General features: G+C 49.6%; 1 protein-coding gene across 1 annotated transcript in view; it reads right to left on the bottom strand.

Moving 5' to 3' along the window:
- Positions 1 to 2,732: 2,732 nt before the first annotated feature.
- The window catches only part of Swap70 (switching B cell complex subunit SWAP70), a 99,519-nt gene continuing 88,968 nt past the window's right edge, over positions 2,733 to 13,283 (bottom strand). The window contains exons 9-12 of the mRNA XM_004634866.2: positions 12,553 to 12,719; positions 4,369 to 4,567; positions 3,581 to 3,677; positions 2,733 to 3,281 (exon numbers count right to left, since the gene is read on the bottom strand). Coding sequence (XP_004634923.1) covers positions 3,175 to 3,281; positions 3,581 to 3,677; positions 4,369 to 4,567; positions 12,553 to 12,719 — 570 coding nt within the window. The 3' untranslated portion in view covers positions 2,733 to 3,174. The remainder of the gene's footprint in view (positions 3,282 to 3,580; positions 3,678 to 4,368; positions 4,568 to 12,552; positions 12,720 to 13,283) is intronic.

Below are 13,283 nucleotides of genomic sequence, written 5' to 3'. Positions count from 1 at the left end.
GCTGCCCCTTCCCAGGCAGATTCCAGAGCCGACCTCACTCCTAGGGGACAGGGATCCACTCACAGTGCCCTCCTGTGGGCACAGGTGCAGAGCTGGGCCGGGTCCCCGGCCAACACCAGCACTGGGGCGAAGCCTCCAGCACGCTCTTTGGACATGTTCAGGCCTCTGCAGACTCCACGGCCTGCTCAGGAACTCTTCCCCAGGAGAATCGGAGGGCTGCTTCCACGCTTCTCCCGAACCCAACCCCAACCCCAACAGCTAGGGGCTGCTGGGAGCCACAGCAGGCTGGCTTCACCCCACCGCTAACCACCACAGGCCAGGAATGCTTCAGCTTCTCAGGCCTCCAGCCGGGGCTGCCACTCCTCCCCTTTGGAGAAACAAAAATTCCGGACATTGCCAAATGTTCCCTGGAGGGCAACACAGCCCTCCCGCACCCCCAGCCAAGCACCCAAGCACTAGGTAAGGGACAGTTTTTAGAACCTCCCTCTGAGCAGAGGCAGCCAGGCCTCACCCCAAGACCCCTCACCCCAAGGCCCCGGCGCAGTCAGGCAAACCAAAAGAGGCCCATTGTTTACTCTGGAAGAAGAAAACAAAGGAACACTCAGGAAAACAGGCGGGATTTGGAGGGGACAGCAACAATGAGGAGCCAGCCTCTTGAGAAGTTCCTGTCTGTGAGCTGTCGGGTCAGCGGTGGCTTCCCCACACCGGTGACTCAGACATCAAACCCGAGCCAGCGCTCACTGTGTGGGGTCTACCCCTGAGCCCCACGTTGTCGGGGAGGGTCCCGGTGCCTGTCCAGCTCGGCCATCAGAGAGTGAGCATGGGCGCCTGCGCACATGCCCGCACGCACGCACATGCACACGCGCACATACACACACACACACACACACACACACACTGCTTCGCCCCACTGTTTATTAAGCCAACAGTTTAAAGTGTATGACGTCCTGATGTTTTTAATTTTCTTACTGGGTCCAGTTACTAAAAAAAAAAATACACAAAATATTTTAATATATCTTAGAAAAATTAGCAAAAAATTAAGAAAGTTGAGTATATTGCATTATACAATGTTTAGATAAGAATGTTTGAAAATTATATTTTGGTCTTTAATACAGCAAATCACAAAGACATTTTCAAACTTTTTCATGCATAATTCCTTCAAATGATCCTTATCTCGATTTACTGAGGAAAAGGGCCTGATTATGATAAATATTCAAACACTCCTGAAATCTGCTGTACAGTAATTACAAAACCAGAGGTCAATAGGTACTGTATTCTGGCAGCTACTTTAAATATTTTGAATTTGGTATCAAAATGTCATCCACCACAGTTCATTTTTATGCTGTATTTTCTACATGTTTTTTAAAAAAGATTTTGCCCCCTGGGGATGGTGTCACTGAAGCCAGGATGTAAAACCAGAACCACCCAGCACTAAGCAGAGCTGTCTGCCAGGACCGCAGCTTGGTCAGATCTAGAAAGCGGCCACCTCAGCTGCAGCCTGAGCCTGACTGACAGCAAGGCCAAGCTCTCAGCCGAGGAGCAGCCAGGTGTCCCGAGGGACATTCTGTCCAGTGTGGAAGTGGGTACAGGCCACACCCTCCCCCTCCTGCCCCACTCGCTGTCTCAGGAAGTCACTGGCTCCTTGGTCTCTCTCCTTTTTTTCTACCAGGGTCCACAGAGTCCCCTGCATGTCATGGAGCACAGTCACAGGGAAGTTCTGCTCTCAGTTGGTCTGATGTCCCTGCCAGCCACTGAATAAAATGATAATACTGATAGATGACTGGTCAGAAACCAACACCCTGAATTCACCATTACATTTGGAACGCACATGATAAAGATATTTCAGATAAAAATCTAAACATTATAACAGCAACTGTAAGAAAGCATTAAATTACACTTTAAAACAAGTAAAAACCTTAAGACAAATTTTTAAAGACTACTTCATTAGCAAATATTTTCCAGTCATAAAGGTGAAGATTTATGGAATTACATTCCAGTTTCCTCCTGTGTAAATAAATACCTACCCTGAAATCTCAAAACACCAGACTGCGGAGCCGCGGAGCCCCACGGGAAGAGCGTCCTTACTGCGCTCCTGTGAGCGAGGGCAGGGGCGCTCGGGGCGCAGTGCTTGCAGACAGGACTGGCGCCTGTCTGCTGAACTCTGCCTTTTGTGTAAGCATGGAATCGCCCCCTATTTCTGTACAACTTTATGCGTCGCTGTCCATGAAGTTACTGCTGCTTATAAATTACTAATACTGGAAGGCTTAATTTCATAAATATTACTTCAACCCAAAGATAGATATGAGATCTTTCCCAATATTTCTTTCTAATCAGATGCACAGAAACTCTGATCGCTTTCCCTGTGACACTTATTTTCCACTGAGCATGTCCTCCCTGGCACCCACGGGAAAGCAGCAAAACTGCCCCACTGATGAGCTAGCTCCATGGCGGGGAATGGGCGTCAGCGTGTCTTGACATTTACACCTAACTGCAGCTTCCCGCTGCCCCGGAGCATATAATCTGCTTTAGAAATTATCCAAATAACTTTTATTTCAAACTGGCTTCTTCCCTTTACTGAACGTGATCCTCTCGCTGCCTGGCACAGGGCCGGTAGCCTGTTCTCACTGACAGAGGGGGCCACAGGAATGTCTTCTTCAAGGGGAGCGGAAGGAAACAGGAACCACGCACGCCAAGCGCCCCGCGGCTGGGGCAAGAGCTACGCGCAGAGGCCACGCTCTGGGAGGGTGAGCAGGGAAGGCAGGTCCAGCGCGGCCGCGACGCCCCACGAGTCTCAGGCAGACTGGCTGGTCTGTCTCCCTGAAACAGGCACTCAGAGGAAGAAAGGCGCAGCCAGGAACCAGGACACCCAGGCCACAGCTCTGCACGTGACGGGACCGCCTGTGTTCCAGGCCTCATTCCGAAGAGAAGCTAAGCTCTGTGGAACTTTCAGAAGCCCAAAGTGTCGGAGAAAGAGTAAAGGAAGCACCTGACAACACCGACTGTTTTGGGGGAAGCTGGCGAGCGGGCAGGAATACAAGGCCTCCTCAGGGGCTGGGTCCCAGGAGAGGCCGCAGGGGAGCAGAGGTCCAAGCAGCAAAGCCGGTTCCCTCATCTACAGCTGGAAGCGCTGGGGCCACACTCGTATCTACATGGCAGAGGGGCATCGCCCGGCGGTCACTCCGTGGTCTTCTTCCCTTTCCAGTTCTTCTCTCTCTCCTCCAGCTCTGCCTGGGTGAAGGCTGCAGGCCCCCAGTTAGTGATGAGGTGAGGGTTCTTGGAACCTATGAGACAGAGAGGCCCTGAACTCAGGAGCCTGGCTTCCTGTGGCCACCAAGGCTCACAACAGGCCAGCTGCTTCTCTCTGCATCCCTCTCAGGAGCACTGGGCAGAAGTCAGAAAAAGTACACCCAGGGGCTCAGGGATGGAGGACCAGAGTCACGGGGAAGTTAACCTGTCAGGCTGGGTCTTGCACATGTGGGCTTACAAAGGTGGTTTGTTGGTTTGTTTTTAACTCCGATTCAGTGCACACAGCAAAAATAAATTTTAAAAATAAACATGATTGCTCCACAGAATCAATTACCTGGTTCTATCAATCGAATTAATCCTTCATGATGGGCCACTTTGTCCTTCCAGCTCTTTGTCAGGTTAGTTGCCATCTCCAGCTTCCTCTTGACTCCCTGGAATGAAAGTGGACTTTGGACTTCGCAGGCCCACAGGTACTTTAAGAACCGAGTAACAAGGCGGGCATTTACTGTATGCTTGCTCACTTACTGTTCCACTGTACAGCAGAGGAAACTGGCATTTACAGAGCTTAAGACCTCCCTGAGGCCACATAGGAGTGAGCAGCAGAGCCAGGACTGAACTCCTGGTTCCAAAGCCTGGCCTTCTGCCATGTTCAGGGCTGCCGACCATGAACTATATAACTGGCTGTGTGCCAGTTATAGTTTCCTGCCTCCCAGCTCCAAATCTACCACCCACCAAGCTGTGTCCCTAGAGTTACTCCCCCTCACTGGCTGGCACCAAGCAAGCTTTGTCAGTGGCAGGTGCTGCAAAGCACAACCAGGAAGGGATTCTCTCCAGCTGCCACTTAGGGCTCACGGTGATCACCCCATGGGCTTCCATGGCACCTCCTTGGGGACAGCATCTGCCAGTAAGCAGGGGGCAGCTTGCCAGGGACAGCTTCAGGCCCAGGAGCTCAGCCACTTCCCTCCCACCCGGCCCTCCAAGGCCATCTGGGTCCAACTCCATGCACCTCACTCCTGTAAAAATCTCCTGTCTCCTTTCAAACAGCTTCCTGCTGGCAGTCAGGTGCCAGTTCTGGGGTACGTGGTGTCTAAGGGTGAATCCATGGGGGCACAGGCTGCCCACCTCATACTGCTCCAGCGCCTGCTTCCGCTCGAGCTCCAGCTGCGCCAGCTGCGCCATGGCCTCCTGCAGTGCACGCTCCTTCTCCATGCGCTGGTGTTCCAGCTCCTGCTTCTCTGCCTCTGTGGTGGCGATGGCCTGCTGCTGCTCCAGGTGCCACTTCTCCAGCTCTGCCCTCTTGGAAGATTCCTCCTCCAGTAACCTGCAGTGTGGCAGACACTCAGGGTCAGAGCCTGCCCAGGCAGATAAGGGACACATTTTGGAAGAGCACTCACTGTCACCTGATGTCTCCCACTTTAAATGGAGGAAGTGGGGGGCCAGAGACTCACTGCAAGTTGCTACAGGGCCCAGGTGTCCTGCACCTTCTCCTAAGTTCCACCCTGTTTTGAGGAGTGAGGGAAGGGGGAGGGAGAAAGTATTTCCGCCAACCTGAATGTGTGCCAGGAACTGAGCTAGTGAAGGGTGCTTTCTCCATGAGGCTCCTCAGGAAACTGAGGTGCCATCAGTCTTCACACTTCAGAGACAGGGACGCTGAGACTCAGAGGTTAAGTGACCTACGCTAGCTCATTCCCCTGCCGGTGGGGGCACCAAGTCTCGACCTTTGTCTGGTTGCTACAATATTAAAACACTTCTTCACCCAGAAAAGACCTGTTACCAAGGAAAACGCTGACAAGGTAATGAAGACAAAGGGAGAAAAAGCTGACACAATGGGGAACACAGATTATTTACTGAGCAATTGCTAGGTGCCAGGCACTTGAACTCTATTACTGCTAATCCCCCAGCGAGCCCGCTCGGGTTATTGCACGTCGGCGATGAGGCAATGGAAACCCTCAGGGTTTGCGTAGGGCGCCCAGGTGAGAACCGGTCTCAACCCAGTCTGCCCGTTATCTTCACTAACTGGCTGCTTATCCAACCATGCGACTGTGTAGATCAACACACCCCACCGGCCCGCCCAGGGGAGCAGGCCAGCCCTGCCAAGGACACAGATCGATGCACGAGCCCGGAAGCCAAGTCCAGGGCAGGTCAGCTGCCAGGACCTGCAGGAAAAGGAAAACAGCAGAAAAGGCTGAGAGCCAGACCCCCAACTGCCAACAGACCCCAAATGACACAGGACACCACCGTGAACAAGGCAGGAAGGGCTCACTTTTCTCTCTGGTGGAAAAGTTATGGAAAGCAGGAAGCAGCCCAGCCTCTGAGTCCTTCATGTCCCAGGACTACACCACAGCAGGGGCACTGGTGGGCAGCCCTGCCCATGGGCAGACTTGTGTCCCTTGGCAGCCAGGGCACAGTGGCGGAACAAGCTGAGCCCCGCTGAGTAGAGGACCTGTGACTCCAGAGTGACTGACACAAAGCTTTACAGGCAGTGGAGAGTGGATCTTGCTGCTGGTAGCAACACCCAGTGATAGCCAGGCCTGATGGATCCCCCAGAGCCTGGCCAGGGCTACAGGCTGGGCTGCTTGCCCTCCCGATTCATGTCCAGGGCCCGCCATCAGACTCTGTGGAACCGGGGAGCTATTTTAAGAATTTCCAGTAAGCTGTCTTATTGCTTTAGGTAATCCAAGGTGGCTTCTGTGGTCTGTGAACAAACCTGACTGATGACCTCAGTGGCTCATCCTCTGTTCCTCACCTTCCTCACTTTTTTTTTTAAAATTTTTATTATTTTTTTAAATGTTCTTTTATTTATTTGTGTGTGTGTGTGTGTGTGTGTGTGGCCAGCTCAGCCCACCAGGGGGCGGGGCTGGCGGGCATGTGGTGCTGGGGGATTGAACCGCGGTCCCTGTGCTTTGCTAAGCTTGTTCTAAGTAGGTGCTTTAGACCACTGAGCCGTCTCACCAGCCCTCCTCACTTATTTATACAAAAAAAGAGTAAGTGCATAGTGGCAGACTCCTCAGTTACTTGGGAGGCAGAGGCAGGAGGGCTGCTTGAGTCCAAGAGCTCAAAGCCAGCCTGGATAGCATAATAAGACCTATTTAACTTTCACACATCCAGGGGCTGAAGAGTGGGTTTCTCTTTGCGGTATGGGCGTGGGAGTGGTGTGAGCTGTGGGGTAGGAGCCATGGCAGAACAGGCATTTCGAAGTTTCTCCTGCTGTTTGACCGCATGTTGGTTGAAAGGAGCGGAGCCGAAACTGTCATCAAAGGAGGCATTATGCTTCCAGAAAAATCTCAAGGCAAAGTGCTGCAGGGAGCTGTGGTAGCTGTGGGGTCCGGCTCTAAGGGAAAGGGTGGAGAGATCCCACCATTTAGTGTGAAAGTGGGAAATGAAGTTCTTCCAGAATATGGAGGCACCAAAGTAGTTCTAGACGACAAGGATTACTTCTTGTTTAGAGATGGTGACATTCTTGGAAAATATGTAGAGTGAAGTAAATCACTGTTGAAATGGCATCATACACTGCTGCCCATTCCACTGAGGTTCTGCCATCTTTCATCATGTACATAATTTCCATGTCTCCTTTTATTTTATTTATTTATTTATTTATTTATTTATTGGTAGAACCAGGGACTGAACTCAGACCCTTGAGCTTGACAGGCAAGCGCTTATCCTACTGAGCTATCTCCCCAGTCCTTCCATGTCTCTTTTATAATAAACTGATGATATCTAAACTAATGACATCTATTCTCTAAACTTTAGTTTCACTGTATTGATGTAAACACTTCCAAATAAAATATGTAAATGAGTTTTTTAAAAAAGACCTATTAAAAAAAAAAAAAAAGACAGACCCTCTCTCCACGACCAGGGGTCTGTATGAAATGGGACAGCACGTGTAAACTACTTACACAGCTACCTGGAAGCAAGGGTGAGTAACAGCTCAGATGGCCACAGCAGGACTAGGGCTCTGTTTGCTCTGGAGATGGCACCTTCATTAAAGCTGTGAGGGCTTTGGCAACCACATCTCACGGCAGTGAACCCCGGAACCTTTGCGAATGAATTGCTATGGGGCTGGGGAGACAGCTCAGCGGCACAGCACCTGCCTGGCACGTGCAAGGTTGTGAGTTTGATTCCCGGCACCAAAAATGAAAGCCAAACAAACAAACAAAAAATCAGATGAACTGCTACGAAGCTGTGTCTCCTGGACACATCTGTTGTTCTCTGGATATTTTACACTGTCTTCATGGTCTAAAGCTACCATCCTAGTCTGTCGATGTCTTCTTGAATGCTTGCTGTATCTCAAAATTCTATGCAAAGGAGATGAAGAAACAAAGCAGCACTCCTCAACGACCGGAGCCCCTCCAGTGCTCAAAGAATCGCGCCCATGCCACCTCACCTGCACAGCCCTGCGAAGCTGGCAGTGACCTTCATTTCACAGATAAGGAACAGAGGCCCAAAGTAGTAAAATGCCTTTGTAAAGTTACATGGCCAGAAAACACCAGGACCCAAGTACCCACACCCGCTACGGAAGTCCAGCGCCCCTCAGTACATGAGCTGTGTCTCATCAGAGGGCAGAGACCGCGGGATGCACCAGGCTGAACCGGGATACACCCAGTCACTCAGAAGACATTCCTTACACATCCACTATGTACTAGGCATAGAAAAATTACATAAATGAGGGGCTGGTGAGATGGCTCAGTGGTCTAAAGCACCTACTTAGAACAAGCTTAGCAAAGCACAGGGACCGCGGTTCTATCCCCCAGCACCACATGCCAGCCAGCCCTGCCCCCTGGTGGGCTGAGCTGGTCACACACACACACACACACATAAAATAAAATAAAAAAAATTAAAAAAAAAAAAAAAAGAAAAATTACATAAATGAAATTTTAATGAAAAAGACTGCCAGACCAGATGACTCTAGACAAATTTCTTGTATTTAAACAACTACTGCAAAGTCTGTCTCTGGAGAAACCTCTGTCAATGACAGCAAAAGGACTGTGCATTACGAGGTACGAGGACTCCAAGACCCACTGCTGCTTTAGGAGAGGGCGGAGATTTCCCTGCAGGCCCTTTACACTAACCTGAGCCTGGTTTACCCTCCCTGCTACAGAGCCCAACTCTGAGCTGACTTCTCTCGCTTCTGCTAAGCCTGCCCCAAGCAGCAGGGAGCAGGTACCCTCTGCCAGTCTGACCCAGTGGCTCTCAGAGCCAGGCCAGGCCTCTGGGCACTTTGGGAAAAAGAACTTGCTGCACTTAAAATGACCACTAGATGGGGCAAACTTGTCCATTTCAAATTCCAAAAGCTAACCCATTTCTGAATGAATACCAGCTAGTTGTGGCAGTGCACGCCTGTAATCCCAGCACTCAGGAACTGAAGCAGGAGGATCACTGTGGGTTCAAGAGCAGCCTGGGCTACAAAGTGAGCTCAAGGCCAACATGAACTGTGGAGCAAGACTGTCTCAAAAAGACAAAAAGATCAAACAAAACAGAAAACAAACTACAGTTTTAAGTAATTACTGAAGGAATGCTCCTGTTCCTCAATGACCAAATAGAAACAGCATACTCAAAACTTCTCTGACACAATGCCAGCAATGGAAGTTTAGAGCTGTGAACACCAATGTCGGAAAAACAGAATGAGCCCCAATAAATAACTTAATGATGCACCTTAACATCCTAGAGAAGAACAACCCAATGCCAAAGTAGTCCAAGGAAAGAAATTACAAAGCTCAGAGCAGAAGTCAATGAAATTGATACTAAAAAATAATACACAGAAATAATGAACGGAAGTGCTGGTTCTTTGAAAGAAAAGTAAAAACCCCAGCCAATCTTACTAAGAAAGTACAGACCCAAATGAATGAAACGGGAAATGAAAAAGACACTGTCGCAATCCAGAACACCACTAGTAACTAATACACTGCAGAATTCAGAAGAAAGGAGTACATTCCTACAGACATACAAATTACCAAAACTGAACACAGAAGATAGAAAAACTCTGAATCCAGTAACAGGCAATAAAAATTAAAGCACTAGGGGCTGGTGAGATGGCTCAGTGGTCTAAAGCACCTACTTAGAACAAGCTAAGCGAAAGCACAGGGACCACGGTTCAATCCCCCAGCACCACATGCCAGCCAGCCCCGCCCCCTGGTGGGCTGAGCTGGCCACACATACACAAAATAACGAAATAAATAAATAAAACAAAAAAAAATTAAAGCACTAATAAAAAAGCTACCAAGAAATGCAAAGAAAGAAAGAAAGAAAGAAAGAAAGAAAGAAAGAAAGAAAGAAAGAAAGAAAGAAAGAAAGAAAGAAAGAAAGAAAGAAAGAAAGAAAAGAAAAAAGGGGGAAAGAAAGAAAGAAATGCCAAGGTCCCAAAGGATCCACTGCTAACACTAGTATTCCTCAAACTCTTCAATGAAACCGAAAGGGCAGCCCCAAAGTTAGCCTTGATGTTAGCATTACCCTGATCCTAATACCAGAGACAGAGCCAAGCAAAAGAGAATCACAGGCCAATCTCTTTAATGAATATAGAAGCAAAAAATCCTCAAAGTCTGGCAAATAGAATGCAACGAATCATGAAATGATCATGCAGCATGACCCAGCAGGCTTCGTCCAAGATGCAAGGATGGTTCATCACATGCCAATCAAAATAAGTAACACATTATAGAAACAGAAGCACAGACAAAAATCACATGATCACTGCACAGATACAGAAAAGGCCACTGACAAAATCAACATCCATTTGTGAACTGGGCATGGTGGCACATGCCTGTAATCCCAGCACTGATGAGGCAAAGGTTGAGACAGGACACTTGCTGTGAGTTTGAGGCCAGCCTGGGGGCTACAAAAGTGAGCACAAGGCCAGCCTGATATGCAATGTAAGACCCTGTCTCAAAAAGAAAATAAAAAATAAAATTTAAAAACATAAAAAAAACCCACCAAGGAGAAGCATCTTATCTCAATCTGATGAAAGCCATTTATGACAAACTCACTGTCAAGGAGATATATATATCCCCTGGAACTGGGGATTGAACTCAGGCCTTGCGCTTACCAGGCAAGCACTTATTCTACTGAGCTATCTCCCTGGCCCCATCAACATCGTATTTTTTTTTTCAACATCATATTAAATGGAGAAAAACTGAAAGCATTTCCTCTATAGGGAACTAGCATTAAATAACTAAACTGAGCAACACAGTGGAATTCAAAATCAACACACAGAAATCAATCACATTCCTGTATGCCAATGATGAACTAACTCACCAAAGAAGAAATTAGGGAAAAATATCATTCATAACAGCACCAAGAAAAATTAAACATTTAGGAATTAACCTAACCAAGGAAGTGAAAGAACTCTACCATGAAAACTTAGGTATTGAAAAAGGAGATCAAAGACAACCACAGAGGGCCAGGGAGACAGCTCAGTAGAATAAGTGCTTGCCTGGCAAGCACAGGGTCCCAAGTTCAATCCCCAGTACCACAAGAAAAAAAAAAAAAAAAACACAAAAACGGGAAGGTATCTGCTATGGCTTGTATCTAACTGTCCCCCAAAGCCTCATGCTGCCATAGGTGGTGCTTTTTGGAGGCAGCTTGATCCAGGGTGTGTGGCCCTTGGACCAAGGGTGTGATGCTAGGGTTAAGGATCCAGTTAGATAGCTCAGCAGACTAAAGCATCTGCTTGGGCAGAGTGCAGAGGCCGGCTGGGGTCTGATCCCCACCTGCCAGCTGGGATTTGACCCCCATCTGCCATGCCAGCCCCACCTGTGGGGCGAGCTAAGACAGTGATTGAGACTGGGTGTGGTGGTATGCTCCTATAATCCCAGCACTTGGGAGACTGAAAACAGGAGAATCACTATGAGTCAATCTACGCAGTGAGACCCTGTAGACCCTGTAATAAATACATAAAATAAAGTAAAAAATGATGCTCCACCCTGGGATGGTGTGGGAAGAACCATCCTAAGGGTGGGGAGCCTGGGTGAGACATAAAGGCAGACCTGCTGCTGCGCTGCTTTGCTGCCTGCCCTGCTGTCATGAGCTGTTTCTCCTCTGCGACGCCCTTCTGCTCTGCCACCTGATCTTGGAGCCAGCTCACTACAGACTAAAAGCTCCATGAACTGTGAGCCAAATAAACCTTTCCTCCTTCTTTAACTTGGGTGTTGGGTATCTTGTCTCAGCAACAAAAAAAGTAAGACAATATCCCTGTTCCTGCACAGGCTGAATCAATGTAGTCAAAATGGCCACACTTCCAAAACTGATATGCAGATTTAATGCAATTCCAATCACATGGAAGCAGAGGTGGCCCAGAATACCAAAAACAATCCTGGGTAACAAGAGCAAAGCAGGAGGCACCAAAGTCAGATCGGAAGTTCTATCCTGCAAAGCTACAGTGATAAGCAAGCAAAAAACAGCATGGTAGTACTGGCACAAAAACCGGATCAAGAGACGAAGGGAGAAGCTAGAAGTGATGGCACATGCCTGTAACTCAGGAGGCTGAGGCAGGAAAATCAGTGACAGCCTGTTTCAAAAAGACAGGAAAAAAAAGAGAGAGGGGTGGGGAGCACAACAAAAGAATTAAAATGTGTTGTGCACATGTACTAACTGCCCACAGGGAAGGTGGTCATGACAGGAGCACAGGAAGGGAGAGGACAGGAGGGGAGGCGAAGCAAGAGCATCTCCTCATACCCCCAGCCGTCTGCCCCTCCAGCCTGAAGCTCATCCCAACACACTAAGGACTAAGGGCCTCTCATCTGGTCCAGGGTGAAGAAGTCAAGTTCTCAACAGAACTGATCCTGGTATACCTTCTACAACACTGGTCCTCAACCTTTTTGACTCCAGGGACTGGTGTCATAGAAGACAGCCTTCCCATGGACAGCACTGAGGGGGATCTTTGCAGGGTGGTCGGAGGACGAGCCTCTCATAAGAGCTGGCAACCTAGATACCTCGCACACACAGTTCATGGTGGGGTGCCTGTTCCTGAGGCTCTAGAGCCCCTGCTTGGACAGAGGTGGGGCCAAGCAGTGATTTGCGCGATGGCAGCTGTGATACAGGTATGGCGTAGCTTGCCTGCCTGCGCTCACCCACTGCCATGCAGCCCTGTTCCCGATGGGCACTGACCAGGTACCAGCCCACAGCCTGGGGCTGCAGGATCCCAGTTACGCACTGCCCCAGGTGAGAGAGACACCAAGCCAGCAGCGTCTATGGTCTCTCCAGCACTCAGCCACCACCAGGGCTGTGACCCTCCTCCTTCTCCCGAGTGCCGGTCCCTGAAAGAAAGCATCAGCCCAGGGCAGAACGTGAAACAGAGTGTACAAACTGCTCGGGCACCTGGCCTGCAGCTTGCGCACGGTCTCTTCGTCCTGCCGGGCCTGGCGCTCGTCCTCCAGGGCCTCCTGCAGCCTCAGGTACATGTCTTCCAGCTCCCGCACTCGCTGCAGGTACTGCTCCAGTTCAGAGGACTTCTGCGCCACCTGTTCCTCCATCTGCTGTCTGATCTGAGGGTGTGAGACATAGTCCTGTTTATACGGGAGCAGAGAACCGCCCACTGCCCGCCCGGGGCCCTGCTGGCTGCCCGCTGCCCAGAGCTGCAGCCCCTCGAGGGACGGCCCGTCCTCACTCCTGAAGTGAAGTCAGAGCAAACAGCACGCGCCCTGGAAACAAATGTTCCTGCCCCACTGTATTGCCCACACTTTCCACTCCTCACGTTGACTGGTGAAGAAGAAAGCTCCCTGCAGAACTTCGAGTTACATTCTATCTCAAAGCCACGACCTCCTTATCACTCGATACCTCAGGAAGGAAAGGAGTCTTTGCCAGGCAGAGCAACCCTGGTTAAATGCAGGGGAAGGGCAGCTTGGCCTACAAGGGACTCCCCTACCTCCTACCTCCCCTCCAGCCCTGGGGAGACTCCAGCAATTGAGTCAGCACCTTAACAATACCCAGGTTTCCCCTTCTGGAGTAAAGAACTTTGATTCTTGCCTTAAATTTTATTTTTTTATTTTTATTTTTTTGGCGGTACCAGGGATCGATCTCAGGACCTTGCACTTGCCAGGCAGGTATGG

The sequence above is a fragment of the Octodon degus genome, unplaced genomic scaffold (assembly GCF_000260255.1).
Source record: "Octodon degus isolate 3935 unplaced genomic scaffold, OctDeg1.0 scaffold00067, whole genome shotgun sequence".
NCBI classification, from domain to species: domain Eukaryota; kingdom Metazoa; phylum Chordata; class Mammalia; order Rodentia; family Octodontidae; genus Octodon; species Octodon degus.
The sequence above is the reverse complement of the archived record's forward strand: the minus strand, read 5'-3'. Positions and strand labels throughout refer to the sequence as shown.